Here is a 15,271-nt window from a genome sequence, read left to right as displayed (position 1 = left end):
TGGCAAAGTATGCAGATCAAGCCTTGCATGATTTCCAGTCCATGTATGTGTGCCTGTATGTTACTATATATGTATGTGTGTCTGTGTTGGGGGGATATCTGCATATATCTGTTTGCTCAGTGTGTATGAGAAGAGAGTTTGAAAGGAGAAATTTCCTAATGATGTTTCACTATAAAGTTTCTGTGCTGCAGAGGTAGGAACTGTTTCTCCCATACAAATGCATTGGGTCATGTATGGGGACTTAATTTTTCTGGAACCTTCAGTCCAATCTGGCCCATTTTCAAACTCAGTTGGTCTTCTACATTTTTATTTTCCCCTTGTGCCAAAGTTGATCTTGTTCTATTAAATTTTTGCAGCGTTATACTACCTAAACAAACATTCTCAATCCCTCATGTATAATTTCTATCCAGCCTACACTGAGACAGACTGAAGGTCCATCAAGCCCAGCATCCTGTTTCCAACAGTGGCCAATCCAGGTCACAAATACCTGGCAAGATCCCAAAACAGTACAATACATTTTATACTTCTTATTCTAGAAACTAGGAAAAAAGGCCCGTTTCTGACACAAATGAAGGGTGCTAGCAAGGTTTTCCTTGGAGTGTGTGTGTTTTACAGAGTGTGTGTGAGATTGAGTGTGTGATAAGAGAGAGTGAATGTGTGAGTGTGTGTGACAGTGAGACTGTGTGCGAGAGTGTGTGTGTGTCTGAGAATGAGAGTGTGTGCCAGGGGCCCCTTCCTCCCTCCCTCTCAGTTTCACGGTCCGCCCGCCCCCCCTCCAAGTTCCAGGGTCCGCCCTCCCACCCAGTTCCAGGGATGTTACCCCCCCTCTCCCCCTCCCTCCCAGTTTCAGGGTCTCCCCCCCCTTTCTCCCTCCCAGTTTCTGGGTCCACCTGGCCCCCCTCCAAGTTCGAGGATCGTTGCCCCCCCCTCCCAGTTCCAGGGTAGTTGCCCCCTCTCTTTCCCTCCCCTCCCCTCCAGCCACCCATCTGCAACATTGTGAAGCTGACTCCGTGGCTTCACTGAAGTGAAGGGTTCCTAAGTTTCATCAGGTTCGTCGCTCTGTAACCATCTCTCTCAGCCCCGCCCTCGCACCTCTGATAGGTCCGTCGCCCTTGACGTCAAAACGTGATGACGTCGAGGATGTCAAAACATGATGACGTCAAGGGCGGTGGACCTATCAGAGGCATGAGGGCGGGGCCGAGAGAGATGGTTACAGAGTGACGAACCTAACGATCCTTATGAACCCTTCACGTCAGTGAAGCTACGGAGTCAGCTTCAGAACGTTGAAGGTGCCTTTTATTATAGTAGAGATAAGCAGTGGATTTTCCCCTTGTCCATTTTAATAGTGGCTTATGGACTTTTCTTTTAGGAACCTATCCAAACCTTTTTGAAACCCCGCTACGCTAACTGCTTTTACTACATTCTCTGGCAACGAATTCCAGAGTTTAATTACACATTGAGTGAAGAAATATTTTATCCGATTTGTTTTAAATTTACGACTTTGTAGCTTCATCACGTGCCCCCTAGGCCTAGTATTTTTGGAAAGAGTAAACAAGCGATTCATTTGTACAGCCTGTGCCATGATTTGGATGGGCTGGAGTGGGGTTTCAATGACAACTTCAGAAGCTGGAGAACAAGGACCGTGCCGGGCAGACTTCTACAGACTGTGACCTGAAAATGGCAAGGACAGATTAAGATCAAGTACACACATGTAGTATCACATCATATCGTATGCTGTGAGTTTATTTTGTTGGGCAGACTGGATGGACCATACAAGTTTTATCTGCCGTTTTCTACTGTGTTACTATTCACAAAAATGTATCATTAGTTTTCCTTTAAATTATGACCCTCCAAAAGGGGAAAATAAAACAGTTTACAGTTTATTTATACAACATTTTTATTAATGACACTTCAATAAAATACACTCTATTGTCCATTTATATACAGCCTCACAGATATAAATGTTCACAGAGAAAGGTTTTGTTAACCTATTACAGAGTGCCAACCACTTTTCACATTTTATCCCCATCCCCCTCTTTGATATGAGGGATGCCCCCATGTCATTTACGCATTGCTTTAGTAGTGACTGTACATGGAATTCTCATACGCATTATGGATCTTAACCTCAGGTAAATATTTGAAATTTCAGGCAGTCAATACAAGAAGCTCCATACAACCATCAATTGTGTGGCTACTATCCTCATCTGCTCGCTGTTACATGGACAGTATGTAAACCATATTCCCTAATAACTATTAAACTGTGTCCTATATAGTCTTTAGACCTTTATATAGTAAAACTATTGCGAACTTATGACTAAGCAAACAGGTATACTAACAGCCAGTTTTTCATCAGTCTGTGCACTGTATTGTATCTACCTGTGTTCCAGCAGATTACACGCAATTTATGAGTATACATTAACCTTTGGTCTTATTAAGTGTGACAAACAAAGATTGTCGGCCGTATTGAACATGGTACACAACCCGCATCTTAGTGTTTTCACCTTCCAATTAAACCAACGCTCAAAGGAACTTTTTATAACAATTTAGCAAGTGAACACTCCTTATAATGCTCCTTCCCTCCCCCTCCCTATCCCTTTATCTCCCCCACTACCCTCTCCCTCCTTGATTCCCATCGAATGTGTGTTTATAAAAATAAGGTTATAAACGTGTATCTTTGACTGCTTCTCGGTTATAACGTGTTAAGTACAAGACTCCATCCTCTTTGAGTTAATGTGTCTAACACTGTCCCCCAAAGCTTTAGAAAACGCGCCTTACGGCCGCATGAACCTTTAGCCTCCCTTGCTTCCTATGTCATCAGTTGGTGTGTCTGGTTTCGCCAATGCCAATAGGAGGTTTATCTGAAGTCCAAGATTGTAATCTGCATTTTCTTGCCACCAGACACAACTTATGACATAGAAGTGTCTCATCTGCTGTTAAGCCCCGAAATGCACCTGGGCAGTCCAATATCAATTGCAGGGGAGTACCCACTATTCTAAGTGATATCAGTGAAGTCATAAAATTTACTACCTTCCGCCAGTAGCTCTGAATCATTAAACATTCCCAAAATGCATGGTAAAAAGTGTTCTCCACAAGACCACATTTCAAGCATTTTGGTGTAAGGATTCCTCCCATTCGAGACAATTGAGCTTGTGTGATATAGGCTCTGTGTAACACCCTGATTGCACATTCCCTGTAATTGGCTCCACTGATTAGTCGGGGAATACTTTTAATGTAGGCTTCAACATCCCAGTTAGATAAATCCGCTCCCGTATCTGCCTACTACTACTACTACTACTAAACATTTCTAGAGCGCTACTAGGGTTACGCAGCGCTGTACAAATTAACAATTAAGGACGGTCCCTGCTCGGAAGAGCTTACAATCTAAAGGACGAAATGTCAAGTTGGGGTAGATAAGTTTTCCTGAGAAGAGGTGAAGTGGTTAGGTGCCGAAGGCGATATTGAAGAGGTGGGCTTTGAGCATTGATTTGAAGATGGGTAGGGAGGGGGCACGGCGTATGGGCTCAGGGAGTTTGTTCCAGGCATAGGGTGAGGCGAGACAGAAGGGGCGGAGCCTGGAGTTGGAGGTGGTGGAGAAGGGTACTGAAAGGAGGGATTTGTCTTGAGAGCGGAGGTTACGGGTAGGGACGTAAGGGGAGATGAGGGTAGAGAGGTACGGAGGGGCCGCAGATCGAGTGCATTTGTAGGTGAGTAAGAGAAGCTTGAACTGTATGCGGTATCCGATTGGGAGCCAGTGAAGTGACTTGAGGAGAGGGGTGACATGAGTATATCGGTTAAGGCGGAAGATAAGACGTGCGGCAGAGTTCTGGATGGACTGAAGGGGAGATAGATGGCTATGTGGGAGGCCGGTCAGGAGTAGGTTGCAGTAGTCAAGGCGAGAGGTAATGAGAGAGTGGATGAGAGTTCGGGTGGTGTGCTCGGAGAGAAAGGGGCGAATTTTGCTAATGTTGTAGAGGAAGAAGCGACAGGTCTTGGCTATCTGCTGGATGTGCGCAGAAAAGGAGAGGGAGGAGTCGAAGATGACACCGAGGTTGCGGGCAGATGAGACGGGGACGATGACGGTGTTATCAACTGAGATAGAGAGTGAAGGGAGAGGGGAAGTGGGTTTGGGTGGGAAAACAATAAGTTCAGTCTTAGACATATTCAGTTTCAGGTGGCGGTTGGACATCCAGGCAGCAATGTCGGATAAGCAGGCCGAGACTTTGGCCTGGGTATCCGCAGTGATTTGTGGTGTGGAGAGATAAAGCTGGGTGTCGTCGGCATAAAGATGATAGTGGAAACCATGAGAAGAAATCAGGGAGCCTAGGGAAGAGGTGTAGATTGAGAAAAGAAGGGGCCCAAGGACAGATCCCTGAGGAACTCCAACAGAGAGCGGGATAGGGGAGGAGGACGCACCATGAGAGTGTACTCTGAAGCTACGATGGGAGAGATAAGAGGAGAACCAGGAGAGGACAGAGCCCTGGAACCCAAGGGAGGACAGTGTGTCAAGAAGTAGGTTGTGATTGACAGTGTCAAAGGCGGCGGAGAGGTCGAGGAGGATGAGGATGGAGTAGTGACCTTTGGATTTGGCGAGGAATAGGTCATTGCAGACTTTAGATAGTGCTGTTTCTGTTGAGTGTAGGGGGCGAAAGCCGGATTGAAGCGGATCAAGGATGGCATGAGAGGAGAGAAAATCAATACAGCGGCTGTGAACGGCGCGTTCAAGTATCTTGGAGAGGAAGGGTAGGAGGGAAATGGGGCGGTAGTTGGAGGGACAGGTAGGGTCAAGTGATGGTTTTTTGAGGAGTGGAGTGACCACAGTATGCTTGAAGGTGTCCGGGACCGATGCAGTGAAGAGAGAGAGGTTAAGGATATGACAGATGGTGGGGGTGATGGTAGGAGTGATGGTGTTGAGTAGGTTGGTGGGGATGGGGTCAGAGGAACAAGTGGTGGCTTTCGAGGAGGAGAGGAGATGGGTGATTTCCACTTCGGTGATAGCAGGAAAGGAGGAGAAGGAGGCCTGGGTAGGTTGGATGACAGAGTGAGATATAGGCTGAAGAGGAGGAGAGGGAGTAGTGGAGAATTTGAGGTTGATCTTCTGGACCTTGTCACGGAAGTAGTGGGCTAGAGATTGAGGAGAGAGTGAAGAGGGGGTGGGAGCAGAGGGCACTTTGAGGAGGGAGTTGAGGGTGGCGAATAGACGACGAGGGTTAGAGCTGAGGGAATTGGTCAATTGGATATAGTAGTCCTGCTTAGCGAGGAATAGGGAGGATTGGAAGGAGGATAGCATGAATTTGAAGTGAATGAAGTCAGTAAGGGTGCGAGATTTCCTCCAGAGGCGTTCAGCCGAACGGGCGCAGGAGCGGAGGTATCGGGTGCAAGGGGTCAACCAGGGCTGGGGATTGGTACGTCTTGTGGGCCGGGAGGTGGACGGTGCAAGGGTGTCAAGAGCAGAGGAAAGAGTGGCATTGTAAGTGGAGACAGCTTTGTCAACGGATGTGGAGGACAAGATGGAAGGGAGGAGATCAGAGATAGTAGAGGATAAGGTGGGGGGGGTCGACAGCCTGGAGATTTCTGGACGTAGTAGTTAGTGTTGGGCGAGATTGAGGGGGAGGGTGCTGAAGTGTGAATGTGATAAGGTGGTGGTCGGAGAGGGGAAGAGGTGAAACGCAGAAAGTGGAGGGTGAGCAAGTAGAAGAGAGGACGAGATCAAGACAGTGGCCAGATTTGTGAGTAGGGGTGGTGGGGCTCAGTTGGAGGTTGAAGGAGGAGGTAAGAGCGAGGAACTGAGAAACATACGAATCGGAAGGGTTGTCAGTGTGGATGTTGAAGTCACCGAGAATGAGGGATGGGGATGAGGGCTCAAGAAAGACGGAGAGCCAGGCATCGAAGTCGGTAAGGAAGGAAGGAAGGGATTTCTCAGGGGGGCGGTAAATGACTGCAACTCTGAGTGGCAGTGGGTGGAATAGACGGATGGAGTGAACTTCAAAGGATGAGAAGCTGTGAGACTGAGGTAGGTGGAGAGGTTGGAAGCTGCAGGCGGGCGAAAGTAGTAGTCCGACGCCGCCACCGCGGCCGACTGGGCGGGGCGAATGGGAGAAAAGATAACCTCCGTGGCATAGGGCTGCGATTGAGGCAGAGTTGTCCGGGGTGAGCCAGGTTTCAGTTAGGGCGAGCAGGTGAAGGGAATGGGAGATGAAGAGATCGTGGGTGAAGGGAAGTTTGTTGCAGATTGAGTGGGCGTTCCATAGGGCACACGAGAAAGGGAGGGAGGAGGGGGGGAGGAGGGGAATAGGGATGAGATTGGAGATATCGCGGGATCGTTTGCATAAATGAGATGAGGATGAGGACAGGTGTGGGGGACCTGGGTTGGGATTGATGTCACCCGCGGATAGCAGGAGAAGGAGCAAGAGAGTGCGGAGAAGGGTGGGTGATGAAGGGTGACGAAGGCGGCGAAGACGGGATGCGCTTAGGAGGAAAGGGGAAGGGTTCATGGCAGGAAGGAGGTGTTGAAGGTTGAGAGCTAGGAAGGAGGAGGAAGACAGTAGGGATGGTGAGGAGGTGGGGGACAGGGGTAGGTAGGGGAGGGCGGAAGAGGATAGGGATGGGTAGTGAGATCGTGTGGAAGACAGCGGTGAGAGGAGGAAAAGATTAGGGAGGGACAGGGCAAGGAATAGGATGTGAATGGGAGCCATGGGTAGTGACTGAGGTGTTCAAAGGGAAGGTAGGTGGGCTGGGAAACAGGCAGGTGAGGGTAAGCAGTCGGGCAGGAGAGTGATGAGCTGGTAGGAAGATGGGCTGGGAGGCAGGGGGGTGGTAGACAGTCAGGTGATTGGTGGAAAGTCAATGATTGGCTAGTAGTCAGGCTGGAGTGGTTTGAAGCAGGATCTGGCGGACTAGGACAAGCTGATGCAGACAGACTGGAGTAGGCTGGGACAGGCTGAAGCAGACGGACTGGAACAGGCTGTATCAGGCAGACTGGAGTAAGCTGGCTGGAGCAGAGGGCCTGGATTAGGCGGGCTGGAACAGCAGGAGCAGAAGGCTGGAGAGCTGGATCAGGCTGACTGGAGCAAGCTGGATTAGGCTGGATTAGGCGGGCTGGAACAGCCGGAGCAGGAGGCAGGAGCAAGCAGGAAGCGCTGGATCCGACGGAGGCTGGAGTAGATGGACTGGGATGAGTAGGAAGAGCTGGATCCGACGGAGCAGGGACGAGCAGGGGGAGCTGGATCAGGCGGGCTGGAGCAAGCTGGATTAGGCGGGCTGGAACGCGCAGGGGGAAGCTGGATCAGGCTGGAGCAAGCTGGGTTAGGCGGGCTGGAACAGCTGGAGCAGGTGGCTGGAACAAGGAGGAAGAGGCTGGATCCGATGGACTGGGACGAGCAGGGCTGGATCAGCGGAGTGGAACAAGGTGGGCGAGCTGGATTAGGCGGGCTGGATCAAGCTGTAGCATGCGGGAAGAAGCTGGAATCGATGGAGCTGGTTTAGGCGGGCTGGATCAAGCTGTAGCATGCAGGAAGAAGCTGGAATCGATGGACTGGTACAGGGTGGTGGAGATGGGCTGGAGCGAGCAGGGAGAAGCTGGAGTGGTACAGGCTGGACGAGCTGGGTCAAGCTGGAGCAGATGGCTGTGATAAGCAGGCAGGTGGACTGGAACAACAGGCATGGAAGCAGGAAGAAGCTGGATTGTGCGCATGCAGGCAGATGGAGCAGATGAGGCAGATGGAGGCATGGAGCAGATGAGGCAGAGCAGGCAGGCAGGGAAGCTGGGCCTACAGACTGGTCAGGGACGAGGTGTGGCTGATGGATTGTTTCCCACGGTCTCTGTCCCTGCCTCCCACCGCCGACGGAGCTGAGTCAACCCCACTCGCGGCATCAGGGTCCACAACGTCCTCTGAAGCTGTGAGATTGATGGGGCTTCATCGGAGATATCATCAAAAAATTTCCGAATTTTCTCACCTAAATGAAGTTTTAGCGCCTCCCCATCCAAGGATTGAATATAATGCTTCATCTGACCATAGCTAAAAATGTGCCTCCAGTCTCCCTCTAGTGTGAGTTGTTCTAGGGGTTTTAATCTCCCTTCTCCATCTAAGATTGTTTTCTAACATACAATGCCTTTTTCCTCCCATTGTATAAAGACCGGATTTTCCAACCCTGGTGGGAACATCGGATTTCCCCTTATAGACAACAGTTCTGATACACTCGGGTTACCCCCCAGCTTCTTTGCCAAACCTCTCCAAGCTGCTTGTAAAGGCAATAAAAGTATACAATGTTTCAACCTCTGTGGCAGTGAAATGTTTTCTATATGCAGTAGGGTGATTAAGTCATAGGGGCTAAACTAAGCTTTCTCCAACTCCAGAGGTGTATGTGTGTGTGAAGAGAAAACCCAATCTGTCACCACCCGCATTAAACTAGCAAGGTTGTAATATTGCAAATTAGGGAGACCCAATCCTCCTTGTTGCCAGGCCCCCAGCAAAAAGTGCGTCTTGAGCTTAGCTTTCTTTCTTGCCCAACAGAACCGCCCCACTAATTGATATAATTGTTTAATGTCTTTTTGAAGTAAGTTCAATGGCAAAACCTGCAGGACATATAACCACCTGGGTAGAATTACCATTCGAATAAGGCTAACCCGACCTATCAACGGCAAAGGTAAGGCCCTCCAGGTTTCCAGCTGTTGCACAGTGTGATTAAGCAACCGAGATATGTCCTCCATCTGAGCCGTCAGAAAGACTCCCAAATACCGAAACGAGCCCTCTGCCCATCTCAAAGGAAAATCTTCTTTCCAAAGAAATCGGGTAGTCAAAGGAATAGCCAAAGCCTCCGACTTTTCTAGATTAAGCTTAAAACCGGCGTAATCTCCAAATTCTGCAAAAACTTCTAAGAGATCCGCAAGAGACTTACGAGGACTAGTAAGAGTCATTAATAAATCATCGGCGAATGCCGCGATTTTAAACTCCGCTTGTCCAATCGATATTCCTCTAATAGTCCTACTCAAAATTACATCCCGGATTAAAGGATCTAGATAAAGAGCAAAGAGTAACGGTGACAGTGGGCATCCTTGTCTGGTTCCTCGACTAATCTCAAAAATCTCTGACCACGCTCCATTTACCAAGACCCGTGCTCGAGGAGAGGTATACAAGGCTTGAATTGCTTGCACAAACCAACCAGTAAATCTGTATTTAGTGAGGACAGAAAATAAAAAGGGCCATTCTACACGATCGAACGCCTTTTCAGCATCGAAGCGATCAATAATGCGTGTTCAGCAGAATTCCTTAACGTTTCCAATGCCATCAAGATACTACGCAAATTTTTAGTAACCGAACGGCCGTGAACAAAGCCCAACTGTGCTTCATGAACAAGGTTTGGTAATACCCTTCCTAACCTGTTAGCCAATATTTTTGCAATCAATTTTACCTCGAAGTTTAACAGGGATATAGGTCGGTAGGAAGATAACAACATTCCATCTCTGTTCAGTTTAGGTAATACCACTATCTGGGCTAAATTGAGGCCGTCCGGTAGCCCTCCCTTTGCCATCCATTCATTAAATACCTTGGTCAGTGTGGGGACAATTTGATCGCCCATCAATTTATAGAATTCAGGTTTGAAGCCATCTGCCCCGGGTGTCTTTCCTAATCTACTTTGGCTGATTGCCCAAGTCACTTCGTCACAATTTATAAGGTCATTCAAATATTGAATCTCTGCTTGTGTTAACAGGGGGGCTTCTATATTTTGTAAATACATATCACTTTGCAGGCCCTGGCTGCCTCCTGCTCTATAAAGTTGTTTAAAATAACTATGAAAGGCTTCCCTTATCTCCCCATCTGTATGTAGTAACTTCCCATCCTTATCTTTAACAGCCACTATATGCCTAGAAACATACTGTGAGGCTATTACTTTAGCTAGCAGTTTACCCCCCTTTACTGCCATGTTTATACAGCTGGAACCGATAATACACCTGTGATTTTACCACCCTCTCGTGTATCAGGGAGTTCACCGCTGCTTGAACCGACATCAACTCTTTTCGCACCCCAGGGGACGGAGTCTTACCATATTGTTTTCTTAAACCTATTAATTGCTTTTCCAAGCGCAGTAGTTCTCGATCTCGAGCTTTTTTATAGTGACTGACATAGCTAATAATCTCCCCTCTTAGGACCGCCTTCGCTGCTTCCTAGAATATCGACGAGTCTCCCACTGACCCTTCATTGAGATGTCTGTATTCTTCCCATTTAGCAATAAGGAATTCCCGAAATTTAGAATCTTTCTAAAGATAACTGGGAAACGCCCAACCCTTATTTTTTTTGTGTAGTATTAGCTTCCACTTGCCAAGTCATCCAAACTGCGGCGTGATCTGAGATCACACAGGGGCCAATAACAGAGTCAGTAATGTCTGTAAAAGTTTGTCGTGATATCAGCAAATAATCAATCCTTGATTGGGTTTGATGGGCCCTAGACAGGTGAGTATATTCCCTTTCTGTCGGATGTAATGTACGCCAAACATCTATAAGGTCTAATGTATCACACATATCGGGCAGTCCTCTAGTGCTGATTGCCCCCTTTTTCAGATGAGGATGGGATCTATCAATCTGCGGGTCCCACGTCATATTAAAATCGCCCCCCAGCATCATAGGGAGTGGTGCCATCTTAGTGAGGGTCTGGAGTACTCGTTTATAAAATGTAAGGTCTAGTGTGTTTGGGGCATATATGCTACCTAAAATTATCTGCTGTCTAGCAATGGTAACATTACAGAAAATAAAGCGCCCTTCTGGATCTGACGCCACCCCTTTCCTAAGAAGAATAGCTGCTACTCCTTTATTGCCCACCGCAGATGAAGCTATACAGTCGTGTTCCTGATCACTGAGATGTGTCTCCTGCAAAAGGGCCCCATCAGCTCCTATTCTTTGGAGGTACTGCAGGATTTTAGATCTTTTAATAGGTGAATGTATACCTCCCACGTTCCATGTTACTAGCTTAATCATCTTTCTTAAGAGAAGCAGTCAAGATCAACCAATAGTGAGTCATACTAATTGAGAGGTGCCATCCCAGCCTTTGGCACCCCCCCCCCCCCTTTCTTACCAAGCATCTGTTTTATTGGCAAAAATAAAGAATGCAGTATGAAATATCAGTCACATTCAGCCCCATCATCCACACACATTCCATTTGTCCTCACAGTTTTCCTTTGTTTTCCTTCCTTTCCCTTATCCCCTCCCCCTTCCTCTCCCCCCTCATTGGAGCCGACTCTGTGGGTGCTGTGGGTGCTTGAGCACCCCCAATATTGAGAAAATTCCTTGTATGTGTCCAGGGAGGGGTTATTTCCATTGGGCTTAGCACCCCCAATAATTTTGAAAAGTTGGCTCCTATGTCCCCCCTCCCCCCTTTGCTTTCCCTTCTATACCCGCCCAACATGTGCGTCCCCTTAGGAAACCGTCACTTTTTAACGCTTACCCATCTACTCCTCTATCATACAGCTCTACATTCCCCAGTGTCCCTTTATCTCCCCATATCTACAATTAAACTCTCTAGATTCCTTGTCTCCTTTCATTCTGCAGGATCTCCACCATAACATACTTTATTCTATACGTCTGGAATCCCCATCAATAACTCACCCACAGTGCTCCCAAAACAGAATTGTTAACAGTGTCCATAACATAAGTGAACGTCCATCAGTAACTTTAAAGATTTCTTCCTTGTTCCGGTAACTGTTCAAGTTATCCTTAACTTGTTCTTCCCCAGCTCACAAGCTGTGCTGCCTGAAGTGGAACCCTTTTAAGGAGTATTGAGATTAACTCTGTCAGTTCTTTTATAGTTCCTCGCTGGCTCATGCAGGCACTGTATCTGCTGATGTGGATGGCTCTAGCTGTTCCAGTCTGTCCACAAAATCTTTCGCTTCCTTTTCAGACGCAAAGGATCTCATTTTACCCTGATGTGTTATTCTCAAGGTAGCTAGCAGGATATTGTAAGGTAAAACGAACTTTCAGATCAAAGAGCTTTGAGGCTACTGGTGAAAATGCCCTCCTTTTTGCTGCTATTCCCGCAGAATAATCTTGAAAACAGAGAACCTTTTTTTTTTCTTTTATTTATCGTTTTACTATGAAATATACAAAGAATAACTCTTTGATAAGATACACCAATCTAGGAAAGATGTTCTAACTTAATAGATAAATTTTACAAACAAAAATATATATTCAGTTGGTTATTATAGTCCAGAAATTGAGGGATTCAAGATATAGTAATACCAAAGGAAGTTGGTGCTAGAACACTATTAAATTAAAAGAAAGCAAGCAGTGGTTATCCATAATTATATAGGACACATTTATCTGGATTTAGACCTAGTGTCGCTTCATATCAAGGAATGACCTCAATTGGTCTGGCTCGAAAAACACATATTTCTTCTCTTTAAGTATCAATACAACAGAGAACCTTTTTATTCTCATAAGTCAAGGAAGTAGTGGACCGTGCTGCTTGTGCATGAAATTTAACACCCGGCATATTATCACCCATGGTTTAGCATTTTCCAGCCGGTGAGCTCACTCTATTCTTAGAGGGCCGAGAGCTGCAGGGAACTCAATGCTTTCCGTCAGCCATTGTTCAAGGAATCTCTCCAACTGCCTTCCCCCCAGGGCTTCAGGCAGTCCCACCAGACGGATATTATTCCGTCTGGAGCGATTCTCCAAATCTTCAAGCTTGCACTCCAGGTCAGACAGTTTTTTGTGCGAGTCCTGCGGAGTGTTTTCTACTCCCGCCATTCTTTCTTCCACCTCGCTAGTTTTATTCTGGAACGCTACACATTCTTTAGTTAAATCTTCTAATTTAGCGTTTAGCTGTTCCAGCTTTTGATCAAGCTTCTGATCCAGCGGGGCAAGGCGCCGATCTAAAAGTGCTTCCATTACCACTGTCAGCTCGGATGTAATCTCCGCTACCCAAGCAGACGATACAGAGGAAGCTGTATCGTGAGGAGACGCCGCCATCTTGTACTCCGGCATCTTTCCCTGTTGTCGTTCTTTCTGGGCCGATTTCGTTGCCAAGATCGGGGTCCCTGCTGTTCCAACTCACCGGGTACACTTGCGCAGTCTTCCTCTATAGTTTTTTTTGCAATATGGGGGTGATTGATTCTTTTGCAGGCAGTAAAAAGAGCAGGCAGGCAGCGGAGAGAAGATCACTCACGTCCTCTCTCCACCATAGTGTCACGTGACCCCCACAGTTTACAGTTTATTTAGAATTTGATATACTGCTATTGGAAGACCATCATAGTGGTTTACAATATATTATAGAACTGAAAACAGAAAATAAATACAATATCATAAATAGGATAGGTCACCCGGGTCCACTCTGACCAGCTCATTTGCCATTCATGTGGCCCCCCCCATGCACACAGGGAGGCAAGGACATCAGCTGCACAGCCACCTCACTTCCAGTCACGCCCTGGGCCAGATCTCGGGGTTCTCCGTCTCCTTTAAGGTTTCCCGAGGATCCACCGGCTCAGCTCATACTGTTCCCCAGTGGTGTTCCTTGGTCAACTGCCACCCAGGCCGGATTGCCGCTGGACCCCCCCCCCCCCCCAGGTTAAGCATCCTCCATCCCCTCTGGGTGCAGCATGACACCCTCCCCGGGTGCAGCGTCGTTCACCTCCCCGGCGCATCATCTCCAAGCCCCCCCCCCCCCAATTCTTGCATTCACTGATCTGGATTCTGTTTCTGTGAGTCCTGATGTCCTGCACGTTCCTACGTGCAGGATGTCAGGACAAACAGAAACAGAATCCAGATCAGCAACGGAGACTGGCGCTGAAGAGGACTTCGGCTGGCTGGGGTTAGGGATGGAGTTCAGTGATGGGTGGGCAGATGGCGGAAAGCTGCGGAGGAAGAGAAGTGTTAATATGGGGGTAGATGAAAACTTTTTAAAATATATATCTCCGGTGGGGGGAGGGGGGCATGGCATGGTGTGGAAAGGCCCATCTAAGTTAACTCTGGGCCCATCCAAAATACTGGGTCTGGCTATGCCACTGTTGCCAGGTACTGATTCCCTGGTTGCAAATAGAGGAGACTGATAAGTATTTGTTCTGATTGCAAATAGAGATTTAGGCTAGAACTGAACTGTCACTTTGAATGCCCTGATATCACATGGAGACTTTGCTGTGCTGAGCATCTGAAGAAAAACACCCTGAATTGTACAGGCCAAATTGACAAGTTTATGAACTGTTTTTCCAAGTTACTGTTAGTAAAGCAAGTTGAAGTTTTTGCAACTGACACTGCTGACTAGTTATTGGGAGTGTGAGTGAACAGAAGAATGACCAGAAAAAAAGTACCCTCAGGCTACCGGATTTATTCCGGCCCCGGCCTGCGCCCAACTCAAGTGATCCAACAGTGGGACTTACTACCAGTAATTGTAAATGTTTTACTTCAACAACATATATAAGATTGTCATCATGCTGTTAAAGTTATTTGATCTGAGTAACACCAACATTAGGCATCCCAGACTGCTTAGAGAAGGGGACTTTGCAAAGCTAGGCCTGGATCACTGCCTCTGTGGCATGGAGTTGGTTGGCAGCTGTGACTGCTACTGTACATTTCAGTTGCTTTCTGCCAGTCAGAGCATGGCTGCCTGCATGAGATCTTCCTCCCTCTAAGCCCTGCACATTTCCTGCCCTCCCTGCCTAGTGCCTGCAGCATCTGTGCAAGCATCAGCCATTGAGAGAGAGAAGCAGAAGCAGAGCCTGAAGCTTCATCCCAGGAAAGAAAGAGAGAGAGAGAGAGAGAGAGAGAGAGAGAGAGAGAATCCTTCCAGAAAAGCAGAAGAGAAAAATGGCCGAGGCAGAGTCTGCACAGGTAGGACAGCCTTCACTCCAGAGCTGGGGTTTTTCACCAGCCTCTCACAGGAGGGGAATTAGACAAAGACACTTCTGTGCATTTGTGCACAGCTCAGGAAATGTTTCTGCAGGGTTTAGCAGCTGTTGTGTAAATTCCCAGATGGATCTGCTGATCTCAGGCAGAGATGCTAAGTTACCAAGTTCCAGGCTGGAGATTTTGGAACAGTCCTGGATTTCTCTGACCACCCTATCCTAGTGCATTATGGGACTTGCAGCATTGATTTTAATGAGCAGGATTGAGCACTACAAATCCCACACTGCTTTGGGATGAAAGTTTAAAACCAGGACTGTCCCAGAAATCTCCAGCCTGAAACTGGGCAACTTGGTATCTCTGCTCAGAAGACATACCGGTTTGATTTTTCTTTTGATGCTACAGACTTTCAAATAATCCTTATCAATAGAAATCAAACAAAATAA

The 15,271-nt window shown here is 47.5% G+C and overlaps 1 protein-coding gene across 1 annotated transcript in view; it reads left to right on the top strand.

Moving 5' to 3' along the window:
* The first annotated feature begins 14,762 nt into the window (after positions 1 to 14,762).
* LOC115464983 (oocyte zinc finger protein XlCOF20-like) overlaps positions 14,763 to 15,271 on the top strand; it is a 32,260-nt gene continuing 31,751 nt past the window's right edge. Inside the window, exon 1 of the mRNA XM_030195381.1 lies at positions 14,763 to 14,813. Coding sequence (XP_030051241.1) covers positions 14,790 to 14,813 — 24 coding nt within the window. The 5' untranslated portion in view covers positions 14,763 to 14,789. The remainder of the gene's footprint in view (positions 14,814 to 15,271) is intronic.

The sequence above is a fragment of the Microcaecilia unicolor genome, chromosome 1, assembly GCF_901765095.1.
Source record: "Microcaecilia unicolor chromosome 1, aMicUni1.1, whole genome shotgun sequence".
Lineage (NCBI taxonomy): Eukaryota > Metazoa > Chordata > Amphibia > Gymnophiona > Siphonopidae > Microcaecilia > Microcaecilia unicolor.
Note: the sequence above shows the minus strand (reverse complement) of the source record. Positions and strands in the feature narration are given on the sequence as shown.